Genomic DNA, 14,307 nt, shown 5'->3' with positions numbered 1-14,307 from the left:
CTGGCTGTGTGAGTATTATATACCCAGCGGGGCAGATTCCCAGGGATATGGGTCCTTTTTCATCCTCAGCCGCTATGTAACCAAATGTCTCCTTTGTGCCTTCCAGGGGCTACTTACCTGCGGGTACATCGTCCTGCTGTCCAGGGTGGGGGAGCGAGTGGCCGGGAGTATGCGCAAGTCCCTCTTCTTCAGCCTTTTACGGTGAGTGGGAGGGGCCTAAGCTCACAGCGACACCCCCCCCACCCTTGTATTATGGGTATCAGCCAACCAGAGCAGGGCTTACCTGCAGGGTCAGGCATCGGAGGGAAGCAGAATTAAAGGGTTAATCAACTTGGCATAGAATTCACTTACCCGGGGGTAGGTTCCTGCCTGACCATGGGAAAGAGAGCAGCCCAGGAGCAGGAAGTACAGAGAATCAGAGCTCTGTACCTGGGTAAGTACTGGGGGGAGATTGGATTCACTTACCCAGGGGGAGGTTCCTGTCTGACCATGGGAAAGAGAGCAGCCCAGGAGCAGGAAGTACAGAGAATCAGAGCTCTGTACCTGGGTAAGTACTGGGGGGAGATTGGATTCCCTTACCCAGGGGGAGGTTCCTGCCTGACCATGGGAAAGAGAGCAGCCCAGGAGCAGGAAGTACAGAGAATCAGAGCTCTGTACCTGGGTAAGTACTGGGGGGAGATTGGATTCACTTACCCAGGGGAAGGTTCCTGCCTGACCATGGGAAAGAGAGCAGCCCAGGAGCAGGAAGTACAGAGAATCAGAGCTCTGTACCTGGGTAAGTACTGGGGGGAGATTGGATTCACTTACCCAGGGGGAGGTTCCTGCCTGACCATGGGAAAGAGAGCAGCCCAGGAGCAGGAAGTACAGAGAATCAGGGCTCTGTACCTGGGTAAGTACTGGGGGGAGATTGGATTCACTTACCCAGGGGGAGGTTCCTGCCTGACCATGGGAAAGAGAGCAGCCCAGGAGCAGGAAGTACAGAGAATCAGAGCTCTGTACCTGGGTAAGTACTGGGGGGAGATTGGATTCACTTACCGAGGGGGGGGTTCCTGCCTGACCATGGGAAAGAGAGCAGCCAGGGTAAGTGCTCACACCCCATTGCCCCACACTCAGGCTGTTTGTGCCCCCCCTCGCTATCAGGCAGGACGTGGCTTTTTTTGACGCAGAGAAGACAGGGCTGCTGGTTAACCGTCTCACCTCCGATGTGCAGGAATTCAAGTCTTCCTTCAAGCAGGTCATTTCCCAGGTAAGTGGGCACCCGGCTCTCTGTGCCAGTGTGGGACTGTGAGTTCCTGGGTGCATCGGTTACGCATGGGTGTTGCCCCTCAGTATATACTGAGCTGCTGCTCCCCCCACCCAGAAATTCCATACTTACCCACAATGCACTTCTGGTGCACATTAACCCTCTCTTACTCATATTCAGGGCCTGCGCAGCCTGACCCAGACTGTGGGCTGCTTTCTCTCTCTCTACTACATCTCCCCCAAGCTGACCGGCCTCTTACTGGTGGTGATGCCGGTGCTGGTTGGTTCCGGTGCTCTGATTGGTTCTTTTCTGCGCAAGCTATCACGCCGGGCACAAGAGCAGGTAAGTCACTGTGTGAGGAAGCTGGGGTAGGTAAGTCACTGGGAGAGGAAGCTGGGGTAGGTACGTTACTAGGAGAGGAAGCTGGGGTAGGTAAGTCACTGGGAGAGGAAGCTGGGGTAGGTACGTTACTAGGAGAGGAAGCTGGGGTAGGTATGTTACTGGGAGAGGAAGCTGGGGTAGGTACGTTACTGGGAGAGGAAGCTGGGGTAGGTACGTTACTAGGAGAGGAAGCTGGGGTAGGTACGTTACTAGGAGAGGAAGCTGGGGTAGGTTAGTTACTAGGAGAGGAAGCTGGGGTAGGTAAGTCACTGGGAGAGGAAGCTGGGGTAGGTACGTTACTAGGAGAGGAAGCTGGGGTAGGTACGTTACTGGGAGAGGAAGCTGGGGTGGGTACATTACTAGGAGAGGAAGCTGGGGTAAGTACGTTACTAGGAGAGGAAGCTGGGGTAGGTACGTTACTAGGAGAGGAAGCTGGGGTAGGTACGTTACTAGGAGAGGAAGCTGGGGTAGGTACGTTACTAGGAGAGGAAGCTGGGGTAAGTACGTTACTAGGAGAGGAAGCTGGGGTAAGTACGTTACTAGGAGAGGAAGCTGGGGTAGGTACGTTACTAGGAGAGGAAGCTGGGGTAGGTACGTTACTAGGAGAGGAAGCTGGGGTAGGTACGTTACTAGGAGAGGAAGCTGGGGTAGGTACGTTACTAGGAGAGGAAGCTGGGGTAGGTACATTACTGGGAGAGGAAGCTTGGGTAGGTACGTTACTAGGAGAGGAAGCTGGGGTAGGTACGTTACTAGGAGAGGAAGCTGGGGTAGGTACGTTACTAGGAGAGGAAGCTGGGGTAGGTACGTTACTGGGAGAGGAAGCTGGGGTAGGTACGTTACTAGGAGAGGAAGCTGGGGTAGGTACGTTACTAGGAGGAGGTGCATAAAGCAGTAGGGCAATTCTTGTAGTTGGATTAGCCCCTCCTCTGGCGGGGGGGTATATAAAAGCTGGTAGATGCTGGTTGGTGCCCCTGGTACTGCCCCGGTGACATCTGAGTCGGGTGTATTCGCAGGTTGCCAGAGCCACGGGATTGGCTGATGAAGCGCTGGGGAACGTACGGACTGTCAAAGCCTTCGCCATGGAGAGCAGAGAGATGGAGTAAGTACCTACCCACCCCGCCCAGCCTTCTTACCCCTGCGCTCTGTCTCCTAAACTCTGGGTTATATTCTGTGCTTCTCTCTGCCCCTTCCTACCCACCCCCCGCTATCTGCCCCTTGCTACCCACCCCCCCCATCTGCCCCTTGCTACCCACCCCCCCGCTATCTGCCCCTTGCTACCCACCCCCGCTATCTGCCCCTTGCTACCCACCCCACCCGCTATCTGCCCCTTGCTACCCACCCCCCCCGCTATCTGCCCCTTGCTACCCACCCCCCGCTATCTGCCCCTTGCTACCCACCCCCCCGCTATCTGCCCCTTGCTACCCACCCCCCCGCTATCTGCCCCTTGCTACCCACCCCCCCGCTATCTGCCCCTTGCTACCCACCCCCCCGCTATCTGCCCCTTGCTACCCACCCCCCCGCTACCTGCCCCTTGCTACCCACCCCCCCGCTACCTGCCCCTTGCTACCCACCCCCCCCGCTACCTGCCCCTTGCTACCCACCCCCCGCTACCTGCCCCTTGCTACCCACCCCCCCGCTACCTGCCCCTTGCTACCCACCCCCCCGCTACCTGCCCCTTGCTACCCACCCCCCCGCTACCTGCCCCTTGCTACCCACCCCACCCCCCACTATCTGCCCCTTGCTACCCACCCCCCCGCTACCTGCCCCTTGCTACCCACCCCCCGCTACCTGCCCCTTGCTACCCACCCCCCCGCTACCTGCCCCTTGCTACCCACCCCCACGCTATCTGCCCCTTGCTACCCACCCCCCCCGCTATCTGCCCCTTGCTACCCACCCCCCGCTATCTGCCCCTTGCTACCCACCCCCCCTATCTGCCCCTTGCTACCCACCCCCCCGCTATCTGCCCCTTGCTACCCACCCCCCCGCTATCTGCCCCTTGCTACCCACCCCCCCGCTATCTGCCCCTTGCTACCCACCCCCCCGCTACCTGCCCCTTGCTACCCACCCCCCCGCTACCTGCCCCTTGCTACCCACCCCCCCGCTACCTGCCCCTTGCTACCCACCCCCCCGCTATCTGCCCCTTGCTACCCACCCCCCGCTATCTGCCCCTTGCTACCCACCCCCCGCTATCTGCCCCTTGCTACCCACCCCCCGCTACCTGCCCCTTGCTACCCACCCCCCCGCTACCTGCCCCTTGCTACCCACCCCCCCGCTACCTGCCCCTTGCTACCCACCCCCCGCTACCTGCCCCTTGCTACCCACCCCCCCGCTACCTGCCCCTTGCTACCCACCCCCCCGCTACCTGCCCCTTGCTACCCACCCCCCCGCTATCTGCCCCTTGCTACCCACCCCCCCGCTACCTGCCCCTTGCTACCTGCCCCTGTCTCTCTGTTGCAGGCTGTACTCGGCAGAGGTAGACAAGTCCAGTGGGCAGAATGAGGTTCTCGGGGTGGGCATCGCTGTGTTCCAGGGACTGTCCAACGTCGTATTGAACTGTGAGTTGATCCCTGAGTTGATCCCCTTTGCCCTCTGGGGGGGCGGGGCTGGGTAGGACCTGCTGCAGCCTGTAGCGGGCAGTAAATGTGCCCCCCATGTAGAGCTGTTTGCCATTAGCAGTGTTATTGGGGAAGGTTCCTCCTCTCTCCTGTAGCAGCGCCGGCTAGTGGTGAGGGCTGGTAATGCCCAGGTGTATGAGGGCAACATTTCCTCACCTTTCCTTGGCACTTGGGGGCTACTTCTCATTGGTTTCAGGCATGGGGGGGCTGTGCTTCAGGACAGGGGATTCTGGGAAATGTAGTCTGCTCATACAGATGCCACTGAGTGTTTGCTCTAACCATAGGGGCTGCCCATGATCTCTATACAGGGCTGGTTGGTGCCCCCCCCCATACCGGGGGCCAGTATCACATGACAGGAAGCCAAGGAGGCTCAGATTGGTGCCATTGTAATGTCAGTACTAATAGGGGCTGATGGGGGCGCTGTACACTCAAGCTAATAATCCCGCCCCTCTGCCCCGCCCACCCAGGTATCGTGTTGGGCACCATATTCGCCGGGGGCTCCCTCATGTCCAGCAAGGAGCTGTCTGCGGGGGAACTCATGTCTTTCCTGGTGGCTTCCCAGACTGTGCAGAGGTAGGTCCTGGGCTCTAGGGATGGGCCATTATATCCCTTGTGCCCACTTACCTACCTACCTGCCTCTCACACACAGGTCCATGGCCAATATGTCTGTCCTCTTTGGCCAGGTAAGTCTCTGCCTTGGTGTGTGTGTATCTTTATTTTAATACTACAGGGGGTCCCTGCCCCGTAGAGCTTACAATCTAAATGGTGTGTCAGTATCGGGTGAGTGTTACAGTTGCACGTGTGGGTGAGTATCTCCCATGATGCTCTGGGTTGTTCCCCCCACAGGTAGTGCGGGGTCTGAGTGCCGGGGGAAGGGTGTTTGAGTTCATGAGTCTGGAGCCCACCATTCCCCTGAGCGGGGGCTTCAAGCTTCCTGTGCTGAGAGGGGAGATACATTTCAAGGACGTCTCTTTCAGGTGAGATGTGGGGGTAAGTGGCACTGTACCTATGGGGCAAATTCCACTCAGGGAGAGGGGGTGATCTGCTGGGTACAGACGTTTTATTGGATGGCACTGTTACTATAGTTACTCACTCGCACTGACGGGGCAGTTATTCCTATCCAGTACCTGCAGGGATAGTTACTCACACTGACGGGGCAGTTATTCCTATCCAGTACCTGCAGGGGTAGTTACTCGCACTGACGGGGCAGTTATTCCTATCCAGTACCTGCAGGGATAGTTACTCACACTGACGGGGCAGTTATTCCTATCCAGTACCTGCAGGGATAGTTACTCGCACTGACGGGGCAGTTATTCCTATCCAGTACCTGCAGGGATAGTTACTCGCACTGACGGGGCAGTTATTCCTATCCAGTACCTGCAGGGGTAGTTACTCACACTGACGGGGCAGTTATTCTATCCAGTACCTGCAGGGTGTTACTCACACTGACGGGCAGTTATTCCTATCCAGTACCTGCAGGGATAGTTACTCACACTGACGGGGCAGTTATTCCTATCCAGTACCTGCAGGGATAGTTACTCACACTGACGGGGCAGTTATTCCTATCCAGTACCTGCAGGGGTAGTTACTCGCACTGACGGGGCAGTTATTCCTATCCAGTACCTGCAGGGATAGTTACTCACACTGACGGGGCAGTTATTCCTATCCAGTACCTGCAGGGATAGTTACTTCACCACTGACGGGGCAGTTATTCCTATCCAGTACCTGCAGGGATAGTTACACTGACGGGGCAGTTATTCCTATCCAGTACCTGCAGGGATAGTTACTCACACTGACGGGGCAGTTATTCCTATCCAGTACCTGCAGGGGTAGTTACACTGACGGGGCAGTTATTCCTATCCAGTACATATACAATGGCTGAATACTCACTGCAATGTAAAAACAGTATTTCTGCCCCACAGAAGTGACTTAACAGGGTACAGGGTAGAAATAAGTGGCACATACTGGGGGGGGGTAAGTGTGGGAGTGGAAGAGTTAATGGGGCTACAAGACATGCTCTCTCTCTCCCAGTTACCCAACCCGACCGGGGCATGAAGTACTGAGGAGCTTCGACCTTAGGATCCCTCATGGCAAGACGGTGGCCCTTGTGGGACAATCAGGTGGAGGTGAGGACCCTCTATAGCAGTCAGTATGTCTCTCTCTCTAGCACTGGGACCCTCTATAGCAGTCAGTATGTCTGTCTCTCTGGCACTGGGGCCCTCTATAGCAGTCAGTATGTCTGTCTCTCTAGCACTGGGACCCTCTATAGCAGTCAGTATGTCTGTCTCTCTAGCACTGGGACCCTCTATAGCAGTCAGTATGTCTGTCTCTCTAGCACTGGGACCCTCTATAGCAGTCAGTATGTCTGTTCTCTTCTAGCGACTGGGACCCTCATAGCATCTGTTGTCTGTCCTCTAGCACTGGACTCTCTATAGCAGTCAGTTATGTCTCTCTCTCTAGCACTGGGACCCTCTATAGCATCAGTATGGCTGTCTCTCTAGGCACTGGGACCCCTTATAGCAGTCAGTATGTCTGTCTCCTCTACACTGGGACCCTCCCTATAGCGTCCGCTATGTCTGTCCTCTAGTCACTGGGCCCTCTATAGCAGTCAGTATGCTTCTGTCTCTCTAGCACTGGGAACCCTCTATAGCAGTCAGTATGTCTGTCTCTCTAGCATGGGACTCTATTAGCAGGTCAGTATGTTCTGTCTTCTCTAGCACTGGACTTCTATAGCCGTCAGTATTGTCTGTCTCGGTTCTAGCACTGCGACCCTTATTAGACAGTCAGTATGTCTGTCTCTCTAGCACTGGGACCCTCTATAGCAGTCAGTATGTCTGTCTCTCTAGCACTGGGACCCTCTATAGCAGTCAGTATGTCTGTCTCTCTAGCACTGGGACTCAATGTAACAGTCACGTGGCTATTAAATAAAAGTACTGACACTTTTCAGGAAAGTCGACGGTGGCCGCGCTGCTAGAAAGGTTCTATGACCCGACAGAGGGGGCAGTTCAGCTGGATGGGGTCGACATAAGGATCCTGGATCCATCGTGGCTTAGGGGGGAGGTCATTGGCTTCATCAACCAGGTACCTGCCCCCCACCTACCCCCCACCTACCCAGCCTCTGTATGTGTGTGTGAGATCCTCTCTGTTATATATGTGTAAAGTCCCCCTATATCCCTGATACCCCCCTGTATCCCAGAGCTAGGGGGGCCCAGCCTGAAGGGTCCAGTTAGGGGGGATTTGCGCGTGAGTGCTGATGGTGTGCCTGGGGTACCCCTGGAACTATAGCGGGGTGACTGTTACCCAATGTTTCCTTATATCCTGGAACCCTTGTTATGGGTAAGGGGCCCAGCCATGGAAGCCAGGATTGGGTGTGAGTGCTTATTTGTGCCCTGGGTACGCCCTGGAACTTAGCCGTTCGTGACTGTTACCCAATGTTTCTTTATATATCTGTAACCTTGGTACTGGGTCTAAGGGGGCCAGGCCTGAAGGCCATTAGGGGGGGGATTTTGGGGTGTGTGCTATTTGTGCCTGGGTACCCCGGAACTATAGCGGGGTGACTGTTACCCCAATGTTTCTATATATCTGTAACCTTGTTATGGCTAAGGGGCCCAGCACGAAGGCCAGTTAGGGGGGGATTTGGGGTGAGTGCTTATTTGTACCCGGGGTACCCCTGGAAACGGTATAGCGGGGTGACTTGTTACCCCAATGTTTCTATATTATCTGTAACCTGTTATGGGCTAGGGGGCCAGCGAAGGCCTTAGGGGGGGATTTGAGGTTGAGTGCTTATTGTGCCCTGGGTACCCTGGACTATAGCGGGTTGACTGTTACCCAATGTTTCTATATATTCTGAACCTTGTTATGGCCAGGGGCCCAGCCTGAAGGCCAGTTAGGGGGGGGATTTGGGTGAGTGCTTATTTGTGCCCTGGGTACCCCTGGAACTATAGCGGGGTGACTGTTACCCCAATGTTTCTATATATATGTGTAACTTTGCTATGGGCTGAGGGGCCCTGACGCTGGTACTGTTCTGGGTTCCCAGGAGCCGGTTCTGTTTGGCACCACCATTATAGAGAAATACGCTTTGGGAGGCCGGATGCCACGGATGCTGAAGTCCATGAAGCCGCCATACAGGCCAACGCAGACAGCTTCATCCGCAGCTTTCCCGGAGGGATACAACACCATGCTGGGTGCGCCCCCCCCCGTTATTATATTTCTCCACCCTTCCTATTGTTCTGTGCCACACCCTAAACCCATTGTGTTTCTAGTAAAGTTTGTTCCATTGGCTCCTCCTCTTCTGTTAGTAATTTAAGCTCCACCCATTCTGTCCCTGTGCTGATTTAGGGGGAGCGCGGGGTGACCCTCTCAGGGGGGCAGAAGCAGCGGGTGGCTATTGCCGAGCGCTACTGAAAGATCCCAAGATCCTGATCCTGGATGAAGCCACAAGCGCACTGGATACAGAGTCAGAGAGGGCGGTACAGGTGGCGCTGGATCGGGCCAGGTCGGGGCGCACGGTTCTGGTTATCGCTCATCGGCTCAGCACCATTTCTGAGGCAGATTTCATTTGTGGTTCTGTCAAAAGGCCAAGTGGCTGAGGTAAGAGGTGCTGATTGGCTGCCATAAACTACATGGTTCAAGTGCCGATTGGCTGGCCTGATCAAAGGGTTCAAGTGCCGATTGGCTGGCTGATCCAAGGGTACAAGGGCCCATTGACTGGCGATCCAAAGGGTTCAGTGCGATTGGCTGGTCTGCTCCAAAGGGAGCTATTGGCTGGGCTGATCAAAGGGTACATGAGCTGATGGCTGGGCTGATCCAAAGGGTACATGAGCTGATTGGCTGGGCTGATCCAAAGGGTACATGAGCTGATTGGCTGGGCTGATCCAAAGGTTTCAAGTGCTGGCTGGGCTGATCCAAAGGGTACAAGAGAGCCGATTGGCTGGGCTGATCAAAAAGGGTACATGAGCTGATTGGCTGGCCTGATCCAAAAGGGTACAAGAGCCGATTGGCTGGGCTGATCAAAAGGGACAGGGAGCCGATTGGCTGGGCTGATCCAAAGGGTACAAGTGCTGATTGGCTGGGCTGATCCAAAGGGTACAAGTGCCGATGGCTGGGCGATCCAAAGGGTACAGGAGCCGATTGTGGGCTGATCCAAAGGTACATGGCTGATTGGCTGGCTGATCCAAAGGTACAAGAGCCGATTGGCTGGGCTGATCCAAAGGGTACAAGTGCTGATTGGCTGGGTGCTGATCCAAAGGGTACAAGAGCCGATTGGCTGGGCTGATCCAAAGGGTACAGGCCGATTGGCTGGGCTGATCCAAGGGTACATGAGGATTGGCTGGGCTGATCCAAAGGGTACATGAGCTGATTGGCAGGCCTGATCCAAAGGGTTCAAGTGCCGATTGGCTGCCTGCTCCAAAGGGTCAAGTGCCGATTGGCTGGGCTGATCCAAAGGTAACAAGAAGCCGATTGGCTGGGCTGATCCAAAGGGTACAGGAGCCGATTGGCTGGGCTGATCCAAAGGGTACAGGAGCCGATTGGCTGGGCTGATCCAAAGGGTACAAGAGCCGATTGGCTGGGGCCAAAGGGTACAAGAGCCGATTGGCTGGGCTGATCCAAAGGGTACAAGAGCCGATTGGCTGGGCTGATCCAAAGGGTACAAGAGCTGATTGGCTGGGCTAGTAAGGATGGAGCAGTGGAGATATAATATTTTATCGCTAAGATTCATTCCATCTTGTTCCCCCAGTTTGGGACCCACCAGGACCTGCTCAGGAGAGGAGGACTCTATGCAGATCTGATACGTCGTCAGAACCAGGAGTCGCAGGAGGCCCAGTAACACAGGGAGAAAAGACTGAGCAACACATACCTCACGGGCCCCTGCAGTGACTGTTATGGGCCCCTGCCTGGGCCTCTGGGTAACGGCACTACCTCTCGCCTGGGTTTTACAGGGGCCCGATACTAACTGGTCTCCATTGCACTGTGCAGGGATGGGGAGTATGGGCCCTCCTGGGGCTCCCTGTGGGGTGTAAGGGGCCCCTACTGAGCATCTAGGAACCCCCTCACTATCATTCTATTTTCCTAGCGGGAATCTTATATCTAAGTCTTTTCCATTGGGAATAACTAGGAGCCAAAGCGGATCAGCCCATAAGACTTCCAGCAGAACCTCAGTACCAACTGCAGTAACGCTTCTGTTCCTCTGTACATACTGGCACTTACCCATTAATAGCTGCCCCCCCATTGGCCGATAGCAGTACCTCCGGGTCCCAGCCTGGCACCAGCACGTGCCAGAGAACAGCCAGCTGGGCGGAACCATGAGAGGAAATGCCTGTAAGTGTATAATTCATTATGGCTTCTAGTGCAGGCATACTTGCCCTTTAATCCTGCAGCCATAGGCCGGTGTGTCTGGGTAAGATGAGGTGTGTGGGTTGGACTCTTGGCTCAATAAAAGCCTTATTTCCATATACTGTGCCAGTCCCACCCTCTCTGCTTCCTGCCCCCCTGGGGGCACAGGGTGGATTCCTACTGACCCGCTGCTCTCCTGGCAGTACCACCAACAGAACCACAGCCGGCTGCCTTACTGCCCCATTCTGCCCCCCCCCCATACAGCACAAGCTAATTATTATTATCACAGTCACCCCCATACCTGTAAAAACATCACGGAGCTCTGGCACCCTGTGTGTGATGTCATAGGGCACTGGCACCCCGTGTGTGATGTCATGGAGCACCGGCACCCTGTGTGTGATGTCATCGAGCACTGGCACCCTGTGGGTGATGTCATTGAGCCCTGGCACCCCGTGTGTGATGTCATGGAGCACCGGCACCCCGTGTGTGATGTCATCGAGCACTGGCACCCTGTGTGTGATGTCATAGGGCACTGGCACCCTGTGTGTGATGTCATGGAGCACCGGCACCCCTGTGTGATGTCATCGAGCACTGGCACCCTGTGGGTGATGTCATTGAGCCCTGGCACCCCGTGTGTGATGTCATGGAGCACCGGCACCCCGTGTGTGATTGTCATCGGCACTGGCACCCTGTGTGTTGATGTCAGGCACTGGCACCCTGTGTGTGATTGTCATGGAGCACCTGGCACCCCGTGTGCACGAGCACTGGCACCCTGTGGTGATGTCATGAGCCCGGCACCCGTGTGTTGTGTGTCATGAGCCCGCACCCCGTGTGTGATGTCATCGAGCACTGGCACCCTGTGTTGTGATGTCATAGAGCACTGGCACCCTGTGTGTGATGTCATGGAGCACTGGCACCCTCTGGGTGATGTCATTGAGCTTCTGGCACCCTGTGTGTGATGTCATGGAGCACCGGCACCCCGTGTGTGATGTCATCGAGCACCGGCACCCTGTGTGTGATGTCATGGAGCACCGCACCCCGTGTGTGATGTTCATGGAGCACCGGCACCCTGTGGGTGATGTTCATTGAGCTCTGGCACCCTGTGTGTGATGTCATTGAGCTCTGGCACCCTGTGTGTGGATGTCATTGAGCACTGGCACCCTGTGTGTGATGTCATGGCGCTCTGACACCCCGTGTGTGACGTCATGGAGCACCGGCACCCCGTGTGTGACGTCATGGAGCTCCGGCACCCGTGTGTGATGTCACAGAGCTGAGGGAGAGGTCTTGACCCTGCTGTATGGTTAGTTACCGGTCTCTACCCTCAGCCTGATACACACAAAGCAACACGCCATATCCCTCTGTAGGCGCATTGTGAGGCCAATAACCCCAGGAATTCCATAGCTCAGTGCCCTACTCCCACCCCTATTTTCTCTCTCAAACACTATTAGCAGCTTTATAAGGAAAGGACAGCGCTACTGCAGGGGACAAAGCTGCATAGATGGGTTTACCAACATGGCCGCCTCCCGCCCCCACAAAAGCGTCCCATTCCTACTGTCTCCATGGTAACCGCTTCTCCGTGACAGACTGGGCGGGCTAACCCTGCCGCCACAGCGCTCAGTAAGAGGGGAATCCAGTAGCACAGATTGGATTGGCTGAAGTCTCCTTCCGGGGCGGGTCTGTACGCATGCGTACTGAGTGGAACAGTGAGGGCGGCCTGCCGTGCTATCATGCAGAAGTACGAGAAGCTGGAGAAGATCGGGGAAGGTGAGTGGCCCCCGGGCCGTGTGTCTGCTGGGGGGGGGCCCTCCGGCTCCTTCTGCTCTGTCACTGGCTGGGACTCCCGTCACTTGTAGTGCGGCCTGGTCCGTATTCAACTTACAACTCCCAGTATCCCTCCCCAGCAGCTACTGTGTGTGTGTTGTGTGTGGTGTGTGTGTGTGTGTGTGTGAGGGACAGAAGAGCAGGGAATTGTGGGTAGGATACCGGATATGATGGTGTGAAATTTTGTGTGTTGTGTGGTGTGTGTGGGTGTTGTGGAGGGACAGAGAGCAGGAATTGTGGGTAAGGATACTGATATGTGTTCTGTGTGTGTGTGTGTGTGGTGAGGACAGAGAAGCAGGGAATTGTGTTGTAAGGGATACCGGGATATGTGTGGTGTGTGTGTGTGTGTGTGTGTGTTGGGACAGAGAGCAGGAATTGTGGGTAAGGGATAACCTGGATATGTGGAAGTGTGTGCAAAAAGTTGTGTGTGTGATGTGTGACTGTGTTGTGTGTGGAACAGAGAGCAGGGAAATTGTGGGTAAGGGATAACTCTGGATTATGTGTGTCGTGTGTGTGTGTGTGTGTGTGTGTGTGTGTGTTGTTGTGTGGTTGTGTTGTGAGGGACAGAGAGAGGGAATTGTGGGTTAAGGGATACCTGGAATGTGTTGTGTGTGTGTCGTGTGTGCATTGTGTGTTGTGGTGTGGGACAGAGAGCCAGGAATTGGGGTAAGGATACTGTGATATGTGTGTGCATGTGTGTGTGTGTGTGTGTGTGGTGTGCTGTGACAGACGAGCAGGGATGTGGGTAAGGATACCTGGATATGTGTGAGTGTGTGTGTGAGGAACAGAGAGCAGGGAATTGTGGGCGAAGGATACCTGGATATGTGTGTGTGTGTGTGGTGGTGGGTCATCCTAAGTGTGGACAGAGAGCAGGGAATTTGTGGGTAAGGGATACCTGATGTGTGTGTGTGTGTGTGTGTGTTGTGTGTGTGGTGTGTGTGTGGGACAGAGAGCAGGGAAATTGTGGCGTTAATGGGATACCTGGATATGTGTGGTGTGTGTGTATGTGTGAGCGGACAGAGAGCAGGGAAGTGGGTAAGGTGATACCTGATAATGTGTGTGTGTGTGTGGTGTGAGGGACAGAGAGCAGGGAATTGGTGGTAAGGATATCCTGGCATATGTGTGATTGTGTGTGGTGTGTGTGTGTGTGTGTGTGGGTGAGGACAGAGACAGGGGAAATTGTGGGTAAGGATACCTCGGATATGTGTGTGTGTGTGTGTGTGGTGTGAGCGGACAGAGAGCAGGGGAATTGTGGGTAAGGGATACCTGGATAGTGTGTGTGTGGTGGTGTGTTGTTGTTGAGGGACAGAGAGCAGGGAATGTGGGTAAGGATACCTGGATATGTGTGTGTGTGTGTGTGTGTGTGTGTGATGTGTTGTGTGTGTGTGTGTGGGACAGAGAGCAGGGAATTGTGGGTTAAGGATACCTGGATATGGTGATGTCGTGTGTGTGTGTGTGAAATTTCTTGTGTGTGTGCTGTGGGACGAGAGCAGGGAATTGGGTAAGATTTACCTGGATTATGTGGTGTGTGTGTGTGTGTGTGTGTTGTGTGTGTGTGTGACGGACAGAGAGCGGGAATTGTGGGGTAAGGGATACCTGGAATATGTTGTGTGTGTGTCATGTGTGAGTGTGTGTGTGTGTGTGGGGACAAGAGCAGGGAATTGTGGTAAGGAGATACCTGGGATATGTGTGTGTGTGTGTGTGTGTAGTGTGTGTTGTAACTGGTGGGGACAGAGAGCATAGGAATGTGGGAAGGGATACCTGGATATGTGTGTGTGTGTGACGTGTGAGGGACAGAGACAGGGAATTGTGGGTAAGGGATACCTGGAGATGTTGATACTAGTGAGATGTGTGTGTGTGTGATGTGTGTGGTGGGGACAGAGAGCAGGGAATTGTGGTAAGGATACCTGGATG

General features: G+C 55.1%; 1 protein-coding gene across 2 annotated transcripts in view; it reads left to right on the top strand.

The window, feature by feature from the left end:
* abcb8 (ATP binding cassette subfamily B member 8) overlaps positions 1–14,307 on the top strand; it is a 28,478-nt gene that overhangs the window by 4,528 nt on the left and 9,643 nt on the right. Inside the window, 17 exon segments of one of the 2 annotated variants that reach the window (NM_001128043.1) lie at positions 107–201; positions 1,141–1,246; positions 1,424–1,585; positions 2,638–2,723; positions 4,082–4,179; positions 4,707–4,812; positions 4,889–4,922; positions 5,086–5,216; positions 6,271–6,365; positions 7,187–7,320; positions 8,276–8,308; positions 8,311–8,396; positions 8,398–8,423; positions 8,579–8,629; positions 8,632–8,798; positions 8,800–8,829; positions 9,977–10,691. In NM_001128043.1, the coding sequence (NP_001121515.1) occupies positions 107–201; positions 1,141–1,246; positions 1,424–1,585; positions 2,638–2,723; positions 4,082–4,179; positions 4,707–4,812; positions 4,889–4,922; positions 5,086–5,216; positions 6,271–6,365; positions 7,187–7,320; positions 8,276–8,308; positions 8,311–8,396; positions 8,398–8,423; positions 8,579–8,629; positions 8,632–8,798; positions 8,800–8,829; positions 9,977–10,066 (1,530 nt within the window). In that variant the 3' untranslated portion in view covers positions 10,067–10,691. 2 annotated transcript variants of the gene reach the window in all.

Source organism: Xenopus tropicalis, chromosome 6 (genome assembly GCF_000004195.4).
Source record: "Xenopus tropicalis strain Nigerian chromosome 6, UCB_Xtro_10.0, whole genome shotgun sequence".
Taxonomy (NCBI): Eukaryota; Metazoa; Chordata; class Amphibia; order Anura; family Pipidae; genus Xenopus; species Xenopus tropicalis.
The sequence above is the reverse complement of the archived record's forward strand: the minus strand, read 5'-3'. Positions and strand labels throughout refer to the sequence as shown.